At 34.7% G+C, this 17,327-nt stretch overlaps 1 protein-coding gene across 2 annotated transcripts in view; it reads right to left on the reverse strand.

The window, feature by feature from the left end:
* Positions 1 to 795: 795 nt before the first annotated feature.
* Positions 796 to 17,327, reverse strand: part of LOC149794083 (uncharacterized) — a 39,661-nt gene continuing 23,129 nt past the window's right edge. For both annotated transcript variants that reach the window (XM_089968042.1, XM_089968041.1), the window contains exons 7-11: positions 14,297 to 14,392; positions 9,815 to 9,983; positions 7,891 to 7,986; positions 7,184 to 7,372; positions 796 to 2,449 (exon numbers count right to left, since the gene is read on the reverse strand). In XM_089968042.1, the coding sequence (XP_089824168.1) occupies positions 2,421 to 2,449; positions 7,184 to 7,372; positions 7,891 to 7,986; positions 9,815 to 9,983; positions 14,297 to 14,392 (579 nt within the window). In that variant the 3' untranslated portion in view covers positions 796 to 2,420. The remainder of the gene's footprint in view (positions 2,450 to 7,183; positions 7,373 to 7,890; positions 7,987 to 9,814; positions 9,984 to 14,296; positions 14,393 to 17,327) is intronic.

The following is a 17,327-nucleotide window of genomic DNA, read 5'->3' on the forward strand; positions in this document are numbered from 1 at the left end:
TACCCGTAATACAAAGAAGGAAGACTGCGACAAAGAAGACTGATGTGTGCAAGTTTACTTTGCTAATCTTTCCTGTCTAATGGAGCATGTGATTTCACCACGTGATACAAACTTAAGTAATTTCTAGACAATAATGATTATAATTTTAAGGAATCGAAGAAATTGAAAGTTTAATAAATTAAATTTATTACACTTTTTGTTTTGAAGGAAAACAATTTTGTGTTTGATATACGTTGCCTGCTAGTAACTTTATCTTTTGATTTTGAAGTGAGAAATGAATTTTCCGTCAAAGAAGTACAATGTTTGGTGATGGAAACTAATTTTAATGATATCACAGTGATTTACACTATACGGTAATGCGTAAATTAATCTTGTTTGTTTTCATAAATGGCACAAATTGCTTACATGTACCAAAGTGTACATGTGTGCGAAAACGGTCGACATTATACATTCATGACGTTGTAATCTACGTGACAAACAGTCTTTCTAGTAATGCCGTGACTTTATTTTAAAATTGGTGTTTATATGCCTAAACGTTTAACAAAAATTAAAATAAAATCTAAAGATTAAATACCGGGGATGAAGTGGGGGTGAAGTGTATATGATATTTTTCCAGAAAATTATTCCATACAGCTTGTGCAACTGCAATTAAATCGGCTCGTATGGTTAGCCGTAGACCCTTTTAGTGTAATTTACGAACATGCTTCAAAAAGTAAAAATCCAAATCATTGTCCAGATATCGTGACGCATTACATCATTCAAAAGAAAAGATCAAGAGATGAAGACAATACCAACTATGTGTTTAAAACTTTTAATACATTATTTTTAATTCACACAGAACACGAAGAACATTTTAAAATTAACTTTTGTACAAGCATGTTTCAATATAAGAAGACTGAGAAGCATTTTGACTAATCATCATTCAGAATCCTAACCTCAGCCATAATTTCTTCTTGGTCAAATTTGAAAACTTAGTTTACTTCTTTTCGCTTCTTTTAAGTAAATTTTAATGAAACAACTAGAATTATTTACCAAACTTAATCGTACGGTTTCAAAGTCAAATTTAAATAAAGTATTTTGTGTTTTATTTTAGACCTTCTATGGAATATGCAGCCTAAGTTTGGGATAATGTAAGTACTTATGATACTTTTGAAGAAGACAAAAACAACATCGAAAAGTACAATTTGAGGGCGCAATAATTGTTACTAGACTGCAAGTAAATTCTTGTACAATTTGGTGGTGCAATAACGGTAACTAGGCTGCTAGTATATGTACATGCACCTTAAGGGCGATATAATTGTAACTAGACTGCCAGTATTTGTACAGACAACTTCAGGGCGAAAGAATTGTTACTAGACTGCCAATATTTGTACAGAAGCCTGAGGGCGAAAGAACTGTAACTAAACTGCTACTACAAGCACTACAACTTTAGGGCGCAAACATGTAATTAGACGTTCAGTATATGAAAGTAAAGAAGATGCCTATTTTGAAACTAAGTCTGGAATCTCGAAGAAAGCTTATCAAACTTTGCTTATTATATAAAATTACAAATAATATGGTTACCAATTATTTACATGAACTTCCAACGGTATTTATTGGAACGAAAATGTTAATTATTATTTTAAGAAATTGCCACGATATTAGTAAGATATCGTCATGATTGACTCTTTCTACTACTCTTTCGGTTTACATTGTACTACGGTTGTCCGGAATTCTATATGTTTCCATTCGAATCCACAACAATACGGTTGTCCGGAATTCTATCTGTCTTTTCAAATATATTCGACTGTTAATGTCTGTATTAGCTCGTACTTTACCGTACGGTAAAAATAAATTGTCTCTGTATCTCTACATGGGAATATATCTATTTAAAATACTTTGCTTGTTATTAGAGAAAATTAATTACTATAACCGTAATCACAATCTCTCTCTCTCTCTCTCTCTCTCTCTCTCTCTCTCTCCCTCTCTCTCTCTCTCCACATCACCGGACTGCAAGCATTAAGTTTTAATATTATTATGGAAATATTCAGAATTCAGAATTTACATTGCCTCTTGCCACTTTGTTTACATAATAACTGTAAGGGAGAGAACCCTAGAAAATACTGTGACACATAATGATTCGATCCCATCGTCATTTTGTACAAGAAGCGATAAAATGTAATAATTTAAATCTAAATCGTACATATATAGTCCTGCTATTTCAGAATCATGTACAATTTAAAACATTGAAAGTGACATCCTTAAACAATTATCTGAAAATAAAGACAAAAGTCCGCCTTTTACAGCAAATTCACAAAATATATAGATCATTGTTTTAAAAAATAAAGCCTTTTAATTTCTTCCTCTCTTGCAACATTCTCCAGTCTTTCACTGCACACGTACTCGCGCCTTTCATTCATCTGAGACTGGTCTCACTCCATCTACTGTGTCCCCTTCTGCTTTCCACCGTCTGTTGATAAAATAAGAACTCAAATGAGGAAAGCAATACATGACAGTGTTTCTAATATTTATTGTCTTAAAGAGTTTTTAAACGATCAAATGCAAATTTGGTTTTGAAAGGGTGGAAATTAAGAGAATATTAATATAATTTAAAACAAAACAAGTCTTTGAACTTTAAAAGGCACATTTAGATGCATGGAACTATCATATAAAAGCAAAATAAATTAAGTTGATAAACATTACTCAGTAAACTAATCCAATATCTACCACATCATCGGGAAAGAGAATATATATAGAGGGAACACGTAAACAAGTCTTGAAAGCATACTATGGTCACTTTGTGATGATAAGACCCTTCATCAAAATACGCTAGCTAGTTCCCGTACAAGATTACAAAATTAAAACATGAAGCACTTTGAGTTTGTTGCTGATGCGCTGGCAACGTATTTTACATAGCAAATTATCATAAGCCATTTAAAAACAACCACAACGGCGGTCATTTTGTATACATGAAAGGCGGCTGGACGAAAATCTAAGCATCAGAGTAAGATCATTTTGCAAAGACTTGCAAAATAATGTACTAAGTATTTCTGAAATATCATTTCTGTTCTTCTTAAGACACTATATGTCCAGCTGACTGTTTATAAAATGATATCGTCACTGTAATTAATAAAGAAATATGCCTGATAGTATAGAGTCCAGTAGGAATCCTGATCAATGAAGCATTTACCATTGGTACAATTATTTGTGTAGTCTTGAGAAAATAAAATCAAACGAGTAAATTGGAACCAGAGTCTATTGTTCAGAATCAAATGAAATCAAATGATATACATGTATTAATATTTCCGATATCGGCATCCATATTGGGTCCGAGAACTGTTGCTTTCGGCAGCAACCTGTCTCAGCAACAAAAGACTAAGCAAACTTAGGTTTTGCATCATGGCTGTCAAATTAAAGATCACTGTAAACCCTACTTTATTCCAAAAATTAGAGCTGTGCAGACGTAGGATTTCGACGGCATTGACACATAATCAAAATGTGTCCTGGTGTGCATGTCAAGAAATAGAAACAAGTAAAACTCTTCTCTTCTTTACAAAATATAATTATCAAAATATATTTTGAGCGATGTGTTTGTCGAAATTATATTCAGAAATACAATTAGTTTTTCCTCATTAACCTAATTATACTCGTGTTTATGACATCTTGAGTTACCTAATTATCCTTAAGTCAATACGGTTTCTCGGCTAGTCATAAAATATTTTTAATGCAATCATTTTTCACAGTTAATAAAGCATTAAAACAGAATAAATTTTTTGTAGAGCAATATAAAATACATGCTTTAGAAGATCTGTCTGAAGTGCAAATCGAATATGCATAGGGATGATTGGCAAAAGCTTGACTTATTACAAATTACAGAAGAAAAGAGTTAAAAAGACGTATGAAATTAGTGCTAAAGCCAAAGCCGCCAAGATATCTAAACCACTTTTAGATGTCATAATATAGGGCACAATTATGCCGATTGACAACTTGGATATTTTACCCATAAAAACCAAACAAACAACCTGACTGATGAGTACGTGGTATTCAGTGAATTAGATATATCGCTGGATTTTTGGCTTTTAAGCTAGCTTTGCCGCGTTAAGCGCTCCTTTGATGTTTAAACATGAGAATGTCAATAGAACAAGAGAAGGCGACGAAAACATAAACGATTTGAAACAGATACATTTGACATATAAAATGACACTGCTTTCTTTATTGCCGATACATTCGTGATGTTAACCAGCCTAGTAATAACATTTATAACTTGAGGAGTAACTATTTACTATTCAGTGAAGTTGAACGTGGGAAATATATCAAAATATGATGTCCAAATCTCAAATAATGATGAAGTTAGCGACATTAAATGATCTCATATCTCTTCAATGGACGGTATTTTCGCATTTTTAAAAATGTTTTCCCTTGGCCTTACATACCTTTGGTTTGCATATTCTCCTACCACACACATTGAACTGGTGCATGTGGCATTACCTTAAATGTTTTGTGTCATGACCTATACATGTATTTGTTTACTTAAAATCATTAAACTCCCTCCTGCACAAAGACTTGTGCACACAGACATATACCCACAACAATGCCCACCTCAAAAACAAAACATATTGTCTCTGTCTCTGAAGGTAGTACATACGAAAGAAACCACAGGGGTGGGGGTACGTTTCCTATTGCAGATCCTTTACCACGCCGATAGGACTTCGTCCTCTCATTTAGGATTCTTTTTGGTATTGTTAATTTCATGCGGCTCTTACAAGTCGTATAGTAAACCAATTCCAAGGGCAGTTCTAGCAGAAAAGTGCTGTTTCATCTCTATACATGGTGGCTCATTTCGCTTTGTTTTCTATATCATTTCCCGTTCCCAATGCATGTACACCGCAAAAGTTCAGCTCAACCTTAGTCTCACTTCATAAGTTTCAAGCGCTTATAGGTGGAAACACCAACGCGTTTTTTTTTAAACCAATTGCTTTGTGTTTTGATCTGGTTTTATGTACTTCGATGAGCTAAGTTTAACATGCAACATAATTTGGCGATCTTGAGGATCGAACATGGCCCTTTGGTTTGGAGATAAAACGCTTGTGATTTGTAGTTCAATTGAAGATTGATATTTGCCGCCTGTTTGTTTACTCTGCGGAATTAATTGTATCAGAGATTAATGTTTGTTCAGTGACTATTACTGCCTTTTGTATTGCCGTATCTCTCTAATTAATTGATGAGATTGAGATATCTATATTTTTTCTGTTCCGAATACTGAATCTCTGTTTCTCTGAATTGCAGCATCTCACTGCAAATTAATTAATGGACGAGATGTCTATGTTTTCTCTGTATTCCAGTATAAAACTGTACTTATTTCAATGTTTTGTGTGTTTGTGTTTCAGTGTAAAACACTACTTTCTTCGAAGTCTTTTTTGTCTGTGTTTCATTGTACAATTGTGCTGTATTTCAAGTATTTGTGCAAAAAAAATAGTACTGCATTTTAAGTATTCACTATAGTCACGCATTACTTTACATGGGATAATGCATGTAATTCCAGCCGACACCCAAATTAGTTATTGATTTTCATTTAGGCACAGAATTTGCACATGTATAAGGCTGAGTGGCCTATTGGTGAGCCGGAGGTACAAGCTTGTTGCTAAGCAACAATTTCGCGTATAGTTAGATAGATATACATGGTATGTAAATAGATGAAGATAGAGGGAATACGAAATAATCAGTTAGTTATTCGCTCAAGTAAATCAGATTATGTGCCATTATGTATTTACTGTCAGTAGATGGCTTACTAGTTTGTTTTGCATTGGTTGACAAAAACATCGCATTTCTCTATTATTCTGGTTCTCATTCTTCCATCTTGCTTTGAATGTATACTTCAATAGAAGCCCGTTTATATTTTGTGTGTAATTTTGCTTTAATATCATGATTAAACTATATGTATGTTTTGGTACTATCATATATACACGTAATTCTTGAAACTCTTCGAGTACGTACGATAGCCCTTTGACCTTTCCCATTCAAGCTGTTTCTTAAACAAAGAGTCCTTATGTCGTTGATATCGATTATTTGTAATTTTCCATCTCGATTGGTGATTTTGAAGAACTGCAATTATAGCATTTCGTATTAGTAAATTGTGTTTCGGATGTCACTCTAATATGGTAGAGTTTAAGCAGAGAAAGGTAAAGCTTACACACCATACTTTTGAAATCCAGTAGTAAGGAAAGTGTGCCAGCTGTGTGTGTGTGTGTGTGATTTTCATAGAGGGTAAGGAAAGTTTTTGAGCAATCTTTTCGTGATAACTTGAATAATATATAAGCACAAATTAGTAGTAATTTCAATTAATTAGCAATTCAGTATATTATGTTGTTGTGCGTCAAGTTAAGAATAATTTGTATTTTAACAGGTGTTTCAGCTCCCTCATATATTAGCTTTTAATGTGATCTGGAAAAAAATCGATTTAATACTTTACAATGCTAACAAACCCGAAAATATACTGTTTTGTTTGTTTTGGCTTCTACATTTCGGAAAAAGTATTTTTGTAGTTCATAACGTACTAAAGAAAAACAACGAGATTCTTATTTTCCATAACGGAACACAAGGTCAACGAGGTAACAAGATAAGAGATTTAGAATACGAATTAATAAACAGCAAGGCAACGCGTTTGATCCACCGCATTTTGTCTGGTTCCTCAGCCTTGTTCTTGATGTGGCTTCAATGCACGCACAAAAAGGCCCCAATCATTAGTAACAACAAGTCAAGATTATTGTGTGCTAATCAACTAAGACGAGCTGCTAGCGCTTGATGACCAGGGTTCAAGACATTGCTACGGCAGCGACATATTCAGAAAGAATAAGACCTGTGAAGTATTTAGTGCCTATAGATAAACTCAGTGATGTTCGTTTAATCACAATGTTCCCAGGGAAACAATAACAAATATAGGTTAGGTAATGCTATTACGTTATTGTATCAAAAAGTAAACACACACCATGATTTTATGAAAAAAATTCTACGAATCGAACATTGCAAATAACTGACAGTAGCGTACGATGAATCATGCAAAAATCTCATTATCTCAAACAATTTCCCTAAACTATTATATATATATATATATATATATATATATATATATATATATATATATATATATATATATATATATATATATATATATATATATATATTAAATCAATTGTCTGTTACTTGCTTTCAGAATTTGCGTCTGTTTCTTTTTTCTTCATGGATTCTTCTTCTTTTATGGTCCCATCTCCCTTGTGGGGACTGTTTTGTGCTTCAGACGAGGTGACCTCTGAACTTTGCAACTCTTCATTTTGAACAACCTCCGGCACAATGCGAGGAGAAAGGTCCTCCATGATTGCGTCCGCGAAAAGATCGGCTGTAAAAACATTAAATTTTATATTGCAAATGTACGCTGTGTCAGCCAATAAGAAAGTTTCCACTACCAAATAAAATATATCGCAAACTGTCGATATTAAAAGACTCTCCTTAACATAGCATGAGTCCTACAAAACTAAAATTTTCAAAAAAAGATGTTAACATTTGCAGCTAAAGCATCAAAGTCAGCAATATATACCGGTAGTGAACAAGATGTAAATCTTGCACAGTCTCCAATTTGCATAAATCATTGCCTCAAGATATATATATATATATATATATATATATATAGATAGATAGATAGATAGATAGATAGATAGATAGATAGATAGATAGAGAGAGAGAGAGAGAGAGAGAGTGTGAAACAGAGAGTGAGAAAGAGAGAGATATAGAGACATAGATGCATACATATATAGATAATTATTGATACATATAGATACACAGATACACAATTTGATAAAAATAGATGCATAAATCATTGCCTCACGGAAAGTAAACATTATTCAGCAAATATATTACCTAGAATTTCTTGCACCTGTTGTTCATCATTTGGATTTTGGTCACGTGATACATAATCGACGATGTTTCGTACGATTGCTTCTGCTTCTGGGTCCCCTTTTAATAATAATAATAATAATAATCTTTACTTCTAATACAGGACATCGTCCCAAAATTTACTATTGACAAACAATTGCATATATATATATATATATATATATATATATATATATATATATATATATATATATATATATATATATATATATATACACGTGTGTGTGTGTGTGTGTGTGTGTTTTGCTCACTATTGGTGACATTGATAATGCATTATCATAACTGATTGTACATTTTTATTTATTAAGCACACATATCAGAAAAAAAGGATATCACTCATGTATATAGAGCAGCACTGATACTAACTTTCCATGACGTTTTCTCTCACCTTCATGACATTGCTAATAACGATTGCTTGGCTTGACTCAAGCAGACTTGAATTATTATGCACATACGAGTCAAAGTGTTCTATATTGGCGTTTGAATACACAGATGACAAGTGTTAATAAAGTGATAGGACAAGTCTTAATAAAGTGATAGGACAAGTCTTAATAAAGTGATAGGACAAGTGATATTCATTTCCTTTTCAGCATTACATAGTTAGCAAATTATGTCTGCATAACACACATAGTTGTATTTTCCTCCATTAGCTCTGATCACTAAATTCACTGCTCGTAACACTGCTATAATTATTTCTAAATATTCATCGCCTAAAGCATCGAAAGTCTCTGACACTTGTATTAATATTATATTTAAGTCTTGGAATTTTCGCTTCCATATCTTTGCTGAGTTGAAATAACCGCTAATCCGATTCGCGATGTTTTCATCTAAAGACCCACTTCTAATGTCGCTGTTGATGATTTCTAGCTTTCTAATCTAGCAAGATACCAAATGACTGATCAACGAGTTGTAATGTATTTTTACCTTGCTCCATACATACTTTTTTGAAAACACTGCGTCAAAACTGTCTTACATTAGTGTTTGTTCACCTCAACTATATCATTCAAGACAGAACACTATTGGCATAGGCATATGTTATATTCTATAATCGATATCATAGGAAGATATACACTACTGGCATATACATAGATTATATTATATCATCGATATCTTAGAACGGTATACACTACTGGCATAGGCATAGATTCTATTATATCATCGATATCTTAGAACGATATACACTACTGCCCTATACATAGATTCTAGTATATAATCGGTATCACAGGAAGATATACACTACTGGCATATACATAGATTCTATTATATAGTCGATATCATAGGAATATATAAATTATTAGCATATGCATATGTTCTATTCTGTCATAGGAAAATATGGACATCACGTTAATTGTATACCTATTCCTGTTTCCCCATCATCTATCATAATCAGTTCTTATCCCATTACTTTCACACTCATCAGGAAGCGTGTCCCTATAATTATTTAACCGGATTGGCAAGGTGATTTAGATCAACGTCCAGTGTTTCTTTTTTGTGTGTTGAAAGCTGTACACAGCCGTCATCTGTGTGTTTTTGCCTTTTTGTTGCAAATAATATACCTTAAATTTTTCAGACTAAAGAGCTACACAAGACATGTTTGCAATTTTCCATGTATCTACCGTCACGTGTATAATGCAAGCATTTATGTATGCATAAAGGTAAGTCGGCTGGTAGTCATAGCTATATGCATGTATGTATGTACGCACGTACGTTCGACATCCGGTGTATATGTATATATGACGGTACGAAGATAGTGAGACATCTGGGTACATAGGTAAGTAGAACATATGCATGCAGGTATTTATGTAGGTGGATAGGTAGGTAGGCGGGTAGGCTGGCAGGCAGGTAGGTAGGTAGGTAGGTAGGTAGGTAGGTAGTAATTAGACAGTACCAGTGACGATTGCTCTGGTCATCCACTCGTCGAGGAGAGTGTTAATTATCGCATCCAGTGTGACTGGTTTGTCCATGAGGTAGTTGAGATAGCTGTTCATTTCAACGTCCTGTCTGCTAGGGATAGGCGGGTTCTCAAGACCATAAATTGGGTACACCTCCTCGCTCAGCTGTTCATCAACAACAAAAAAAAATGGAAAAAAGAGTTGATGGTTCCTATACTAGTACAGACATATTCATTATGTTTGAAATAGGACAGAAATTTTACACCAACGTTCTGAACTTTTCAACTAAACTTTACTCAGGTCCGCTCAGTGCATTTGTATTTTTATTTTCCTTTTCAAGAGGAGGTGGGTATGGAGTAACCATACATTCTAAAATTTCGAGTTAATACGAATGATCTTATTAATCGAATCCCTGCTGTATAACTTAGACCAGTGTGCAAGAAAATTCTACCCTTTAAACTAAATCTCTTACATGCGGAGGATTGTTGTGGGTGTTAGGATTTTCCTTCTAGCCTTAATGATCCCAGTGTTCCATATTACACATAGGGAGGCTTTCTCTTTTCAGACGAAAAATGGGACCTATGGGCCCACTATAGGACCAGTTGAAAACAAAAGTAAATTTTTCAGGGAAGGAGAATGTGAAATTGTAAAATCAAATAGTGCAGCTATCTGCGATTGATACTATACGTCATAAAAGGCATCGTTCACTACTACTTGCTCGGCAGGGCCTTAAACAAAATAGATATTCAGGCATATGACTCTTCAAAATGATTACATGAAATACTGTCAGTCTAATCTATCCAAGTTGCATGTATAATACGGTTGAAATCCAACAATCCTTTTAAAAGGAACGCTGCAGAAACCAAAGTCAAAAGGATGGTTATTCAGGGGCCATAACTCGTCTAAATGATAAAGTAGAACGCTTTAAACATAGTTCATTAAAGGGCTCGTGAGGATATAGAGTTTCAGGTCAAATTTGGTTGAAACTCACTGGTAAAGTAATGATGTGGACACCAGTCAGTTGGTGTGCAGATGATGTCAAAGAAAACTTGAAATCAAAATCATTCAAGGTATTATAATAGGTCTGCTCTACAGTCATTAAGTACTTCTGAAAGATGGACAGGTACAAGTTAAAGTTTTGTGCACCTGCAGTATGGAGAATATTGGCATACCTGTATGCTAGTTTCATGTATTGTGACTGAAATGTCTTCATGACATTAGATAAATAACGAGCTGCTCGAAATGGATGCTTCCATTTGCTTAAATAAATGAACTTGAACTAGTCCAAATTTCGCTAATGTTAATTTTTTTTTTTTTTTTTTTTGGAGGGGGGGTCAGTGTAGACACTATTAACTTCTGAATGTGCACTTAATCAATTATAAAATACAACAAAAGTAATAGAAAAAGTTATCGGCTAGTTTTTTCTTCTTCTTAAATTTACCTCAGAAGGCCAGGAAGTGAAAATGACCATGCGGAGCAAGAAGTCTTTTCATGCGTATCTGAATTAGTGTCAAACTGTATACTCTAGAACCCAAATTACATCCATCAAGCAAAGCTGTATAATCTAGAACACAAATTACACCCACCCAGCAATGCTGTGTACATTATAACCCAAATTATACCCATCGCCAAGCTGTTTCCTCTATAACAAAGTTACCCCCATCAATCATATACCAACATAAATGGAATATTTTTTAATACAAATGCTTAAAGGAGACTAGAAATCAAAATTTTCCTTTTACGTATGTAATTCTCTACAGATTTTAATTCGACTGCAATGTTTATAAATGAAATATCGTAAGCGGGTAGTGATTATATTGCGTGGAAGATACCACGATTCCGTAAATTGCCGAGTTTTTCCGAGTTTTAATGAGACGACAGATCACGTGGTACCGTGACGCTATACTAGCGAGTCCTCGAATACAAACATAAACATTGGCGAGCGAGGCAGACAGGAGACCACATTTGGGTTGCACATTCAAAAGTTGAATCTGCAGTCTGATATAATAGTTTATGTACTGTACTGGTAAGTATTAAAAGAAATTTGTTAGGCACAGGCCCCGGGCTGGTGACTTAAATAAACTAAAGTCCTGAATGAAATTCCACAAGCCCGGACAGTTCATACCTGTCAACTCTCAAGCCGGGAGAAAAACCTCCCGATTGGGGGGGGGGGGTATTTCCTCATCTACATCCCGATCTCGTAATATCTCTCAATTTTGCGCAGCGAAGTCCCGATTATTACATTATGTCTGTCAATTTTCATTTGTCAGAAGAAAAAACGCAACCCCAAACCATTTTTAAATATAACGTATGCAATCCACAGTCTAAACTGCCACACTGCTGACATCGTAGCGATATGACTGAAAAATTGTTAAAGCTACGTTAAAAATTCAAATCACACGCACACACGTCTAAACCCGGCACTGGACGAAATAATTAATATCATACAACAGTTTTTTTCTTCTTTTTTTCTTCTTCAGTAAATAGAACGTGAAGATTAAACATTATTCAAGTAAATTTCAGATTTTTTAAACAACTACAACAGTACTATAGTAAAAAAAAATAATTAAAAGAATAAAATTGTCACCAATTAGCTTAAATGAATGATCACGTTGAAATTTTCTCTGCAAACAAAATCGCATCTCCATTTCCGCCAAAGAAACTCGGCCAGTTAACACCTGACATTCCTCTACCGTATATGAAAAGTTTAATTACCATGATTAAATTACAAGGAATAAAACAAAATATACCATGCAGTATATGTGGCCCTAAAGAACTAATTCTGAATAAATATTTTAATCAGCAAACAGTGTTACATGCATTAAGACTTAAACCTAAGAAAATAAGGTTGTGCATAAAACTTGAGAAAAACAGTTGCCAGATGTACGGTAACTTGTGATTGCAGATTTGAACTGTTAAAATGAAGTCCATGGCATCGTAAGTAACAACAAAATAGGCATCGTTTATTTGGTAATCAGTTGCTGGTGTTTACACACACTGTCGAACATGGTTTCTTGGAAGTATGTCCGAAGGGCAGTCCTTTTCACAAGATTAATGTAAGGATAAGGATTCTGTTCATTAGTCACATAGGCTTTATTGTTTGCGTACTTAAATCAAAAAACTTTAGCTATTTTGCAATTTAGCCAGAACTGACCAGAATATGCAAAAGGGGCTTGTCATGGGGGAATAATAAGGCGTATCACAGCGAGAAAAGGCACGTCAAATGGGCGGTCGCACATTGGGGCGGGGGGGGGGTCAATAGTCCCTCCCCCGTTCTATTGTCAGACAGTTAATGTGAAACTTTGACCTTTTTTTTTAATCGCTCCTTTTTAAACTGCCCAAGGAATAGTTTTATATCAGTTCCAATTAATACAGATTACCGTTTATGCATACTACATGTATACAATGCATGTTTTTTTTTAATTTAATTTTTATAAGATTACTGAAAATTGTGTTTTCTTGAAACACGACAGGTTCAGAATCTTATTTTTAGCAAAGCTTAGATCTGATTAAAATCAAATGTAAATTTCACCTACGACAGTGGTGATTTGATTTAGATTGTGCCGTGTTAAGGCATGTATGTCAACATCTTGAAAATACATTTACTCATTTCACCAGCGCGATCAAAGTTTCCTCAGGCAAACACTTTTTGTTTCGACAAGCCTGACGGGCACCTCACTTTGAATACAGGATGGGCCGGAACTAAAACCAGAAGGGACCCAGGGTGTCAGGCTATCAGATTTGTTTTTAGCACTGCTGTTTTAGATAAAAGATATGTGGATTGATTGTTGCATTTTGTGGTCACTTACTCGTCCTTCTGCCCATTTTCGTAACTCACACGTTTAACTCTTTTCCCAGGATTTAAAATGTTCAAAGGTATGTCTGGAACAGCGCCAACTTTTAGTCTAGGCCTAGCATTTCTTTGAGCTGCTATTTTTTCATGATCGTAACATTCCTTTGAGAAATGTAACGAGCACATAGTGCTGTATGGTGTTGCTTTGAAATCGACTCGTTTGTAATAATGTACCCATTCTTTCATGATGCCTTTATCTTTAGGAAAAGAAAAAAAAATATGTTCACAGGCTTTTCTTAATGTTCTATTACACCCGTAAGCAACGCAAAACGGTATTGTCTTTTACTCTGGCAACTCCCACTTGGGTTGCTGGAGTCGCTACTATGACGTCACATCCCGAAAGTAACCGAATAGGCGCGGAAATTTTGCATACGAGGTCACGGAAATTCAGCTCCTAGAAGATAGGCCAATATTTAAATATTGGCATTACAGTCGCAGATGATACTTCAGAATAAGGTTTTCTGCTATAGTACTTTTATTATTATTCTATATTTCCATTGGTTTCTGGTCTCCTTTAAGATATACCAGGTCTATTTTAAATGACCAGGATAACCGGCGAGGAAAACATGGGAATTCTTTTTCTTAAAAAAAAGATTGATTTCGCTTGCAAGTCGAAACTGCTTACCGGAGCTTGGTCGTTGCTTTCTTTCTCTCCTTTTACCAGATTGAGGTACTCTTCCCAAACTTTGGATTCGTATTCTACTGCTTCCTTCTCCGTCATCTAAATTCATAAATAAACAACAGAAGCACTGTAAAAAAATATACACCTTACAGCAGGAGACAACTTCAACTTAGTCTTTAATGAACATGTGGGTATGGAATGGTTTACATCCTCTTCACACACACACACACACACACACACTTATTAAAAGGAAACGAGGCTTGCATGCTTTCCTTTTCATGAAAACTTTTTTTTACACGATTGGTATATCAAAGAAATATCATACAGAGTATGTGTATATTTTATTTATGCCAATTATTAACAAACATAGATAATTTCCAACGGAGTTAAGATTGACTACAAGAAGCTGCCTAATGACGTTGGGAGTTAATTATTCACATCCCTGCAGAGTGTATCGGCTACAAAATATAGTTCTGCAGCTGTTGCAGTACAATCTTGTTGGAAATGCTTACTTAATTATCTAACCATTTTTAATTCATATTTATTAAGTAGATTAAAAGAACGCTTAGGATTTAATCATGAAAATGAGTTTAAATAAAGAACGTTTAGCTCAGCAAGAGGTCATAAGTATTGGCTGAGGACTGATTCTCGCAGGGTACCCATTGTCGCCATAGTGCTAATATCTCACGAACTGACGTCAGTTTTCCTTATTATGCATATCCATAAAAGATCATTTTCGAAGGTATGTATAGTCAATTGGCGTCCATTCTCGAGATACAGTGTCAAAGGTGATAGTAGGTATGCGGCTGTAACTGTTAGTAGCATCCTGAACATCGTCGATCACGAAAGATTTGATTGGAGTAGGACACGCGAATTAATGTAATGACCATTTTTTTTTGTTGGGGGTGGGGTGGGATGGGAAGCCTGGAATTCTAGTTCAAGACAGATGTTCTTGTTTCTTTCACCTCAAGATAATTTAATTTTTCAAATAGTTGTAATGGTTATAATAGGCACTCTATTCTTTGCTATAAATCATAGCAAGAATATATTTCTCAGACTATTTCAGGACCGGAATTTATTTTCTCCAAACAACAATCCCCATAGAATTAAATGGTTGGTCCCTAATAAATAAACACGACGTAATTCAAACGTTGCAATTGCTCTAAGTCATTATGATATTTTTACTGACTGACCATATGATTTCCTTTTCTCCCTAATATCTCTCTCTCTCTCTCTCTCTCTCTCTCTCTCAAAAATCGTGGTTTTTTACCACTAGATATCCGATATTAACGTTAAAAAAAATTATGCGCGCGCGCGTGTGTGTGTGATTTGGATTTTTAGCGTAGCTTTAACAGTTATTCAGTTATATCGCTACCGCTACGATGTCTGCAGTCTGGCAGTTTATGGTGATGTCTAGCACTGAGACATCATGCCGCAGATGTGTAGCATCATGTCCCACCCAGTCACATTATCCTAACACCAGTACAACCAGTCCTAACTAACCTCGTAATGATATATATATATATATATATATATATATATATATATATATATATATATATATATATATATATATATATATATATATATATATATATATATATATAAACACATATTGCACTTTTAAATGAATTGCATATTGCAAAGATTACATTGTTTTCTTTTTAAAAATGTTTTCAGTGTTAACTATATGCTATAGAACGATGATCTTAGAAAAGAGTACTGCAGTCACACAGGGGCATGGTCTTTGAACAGATTGATTATGCTGGTCTAAATATCATTAACGATATCGCAGGGATTGATTATGCTGGTCTAAATATCATTAACGATATCGCAGGGATTGAGTATGCTGGTCTAAATATCATTAACGATATTGCAGGGAGGAAGGCAACCCACTGCCATTTAAAAAGAAAATATTTATTTATGTGAATTCAATTACATACGCTTTTACTTGATAGAATAAAATCTGAAGTCAAATAGGAAACATAACTCTGTAATATTTATTTGTCGGAAAGCAAATATATTCAAACCTGATCCATAACCTCATATAATTTCTTTTGGTCTCAATCCATGAAGTCTTTCGAAATTCTAAAGTGGAAGTTGAATTACTAGGTGGAAATTGAATTACTAGGTGGAAATTGAGTTATAGTGGACATTGATGGCTCAAACTGAGGCAATAACTCTGTCAATTTTTGTCAGATTGCTGTGTAAATTAAATTTGACTAAGGTCCTCGTATTCAACCAATTTGACTGCAATATATATATTGTTAACTTAAATATGGGGCTATACTGTATAATCATTTGCCAGATAATAGTGCAATTCCAATCTATCCCAAGTCATCATAGTGTAAAGCCTCAAACCAAATCTTGCTTTCATGCATTAAATGCTTCACATTTTACTGCGCGGAAACTAGAGAGTAAAGTGTTAAGACAAATGTAGCACACAACCCTATAACATTTTGCATCAAACAGGTGAGAAGCGAACGTGACCACCGTCTTCTGAAGGCAAAGTTTCATTCTAGACTTGACTGCAATCCAGTAAGTAATTTTTTAAAAACACTAAGTGGAAACAAAATTTGTGAAAAGAGATGCGACCTGACTAAATGATTGGACAGTAGGCAAAGGTTACACTGTCTACCCTCACCACAGATATGACAAAGACAAAAAAAAACTGTCAAGTGTTTATTTTCGGGAAAAGGGGGGTGGGTGGTGGACACGCCTTCTTTCTGCTATCAGTTAATTAGTGTATATGAGAGATTGTCAGCTTGTTCGAAAAAGAGTTTTGTAGTGGCACAACCCCCTGCTACTGTCATCATCATCATCAGCAGCAGCAGCAGCAGGACCACCACCACCAAAACCACCATCTTAACCACCACCGAATCAGGATAGTTATCATCATCTTCCTAAAACGATCGTCTTGTCGTTATTATATTTTGTCGCATTATTTAATTCTCTGATTAGACCGCTCCGGTGGCCTAGTTGTTAGAGCGTCCACCTCGGATGCGCGAGATCGTGGGTTCGATCCTCAGCCGAG

The sequence above is a fragment of the Sinohyriopsis cumingii genome, chromosome 8, assembly GCF_028554795.1.
Source record: "Sinohyriopsis cumingii isolate HCF-2022 chromosome 8, ASM2855479v2, whole genome shotgun sequence".
Lineage (NCBI taxonomy): Eukaryota > Metazoa > Mollusca > Bivalvia > Unionida > Unionidae > Sinohyriopsis > Sinohyriopsis cumingii.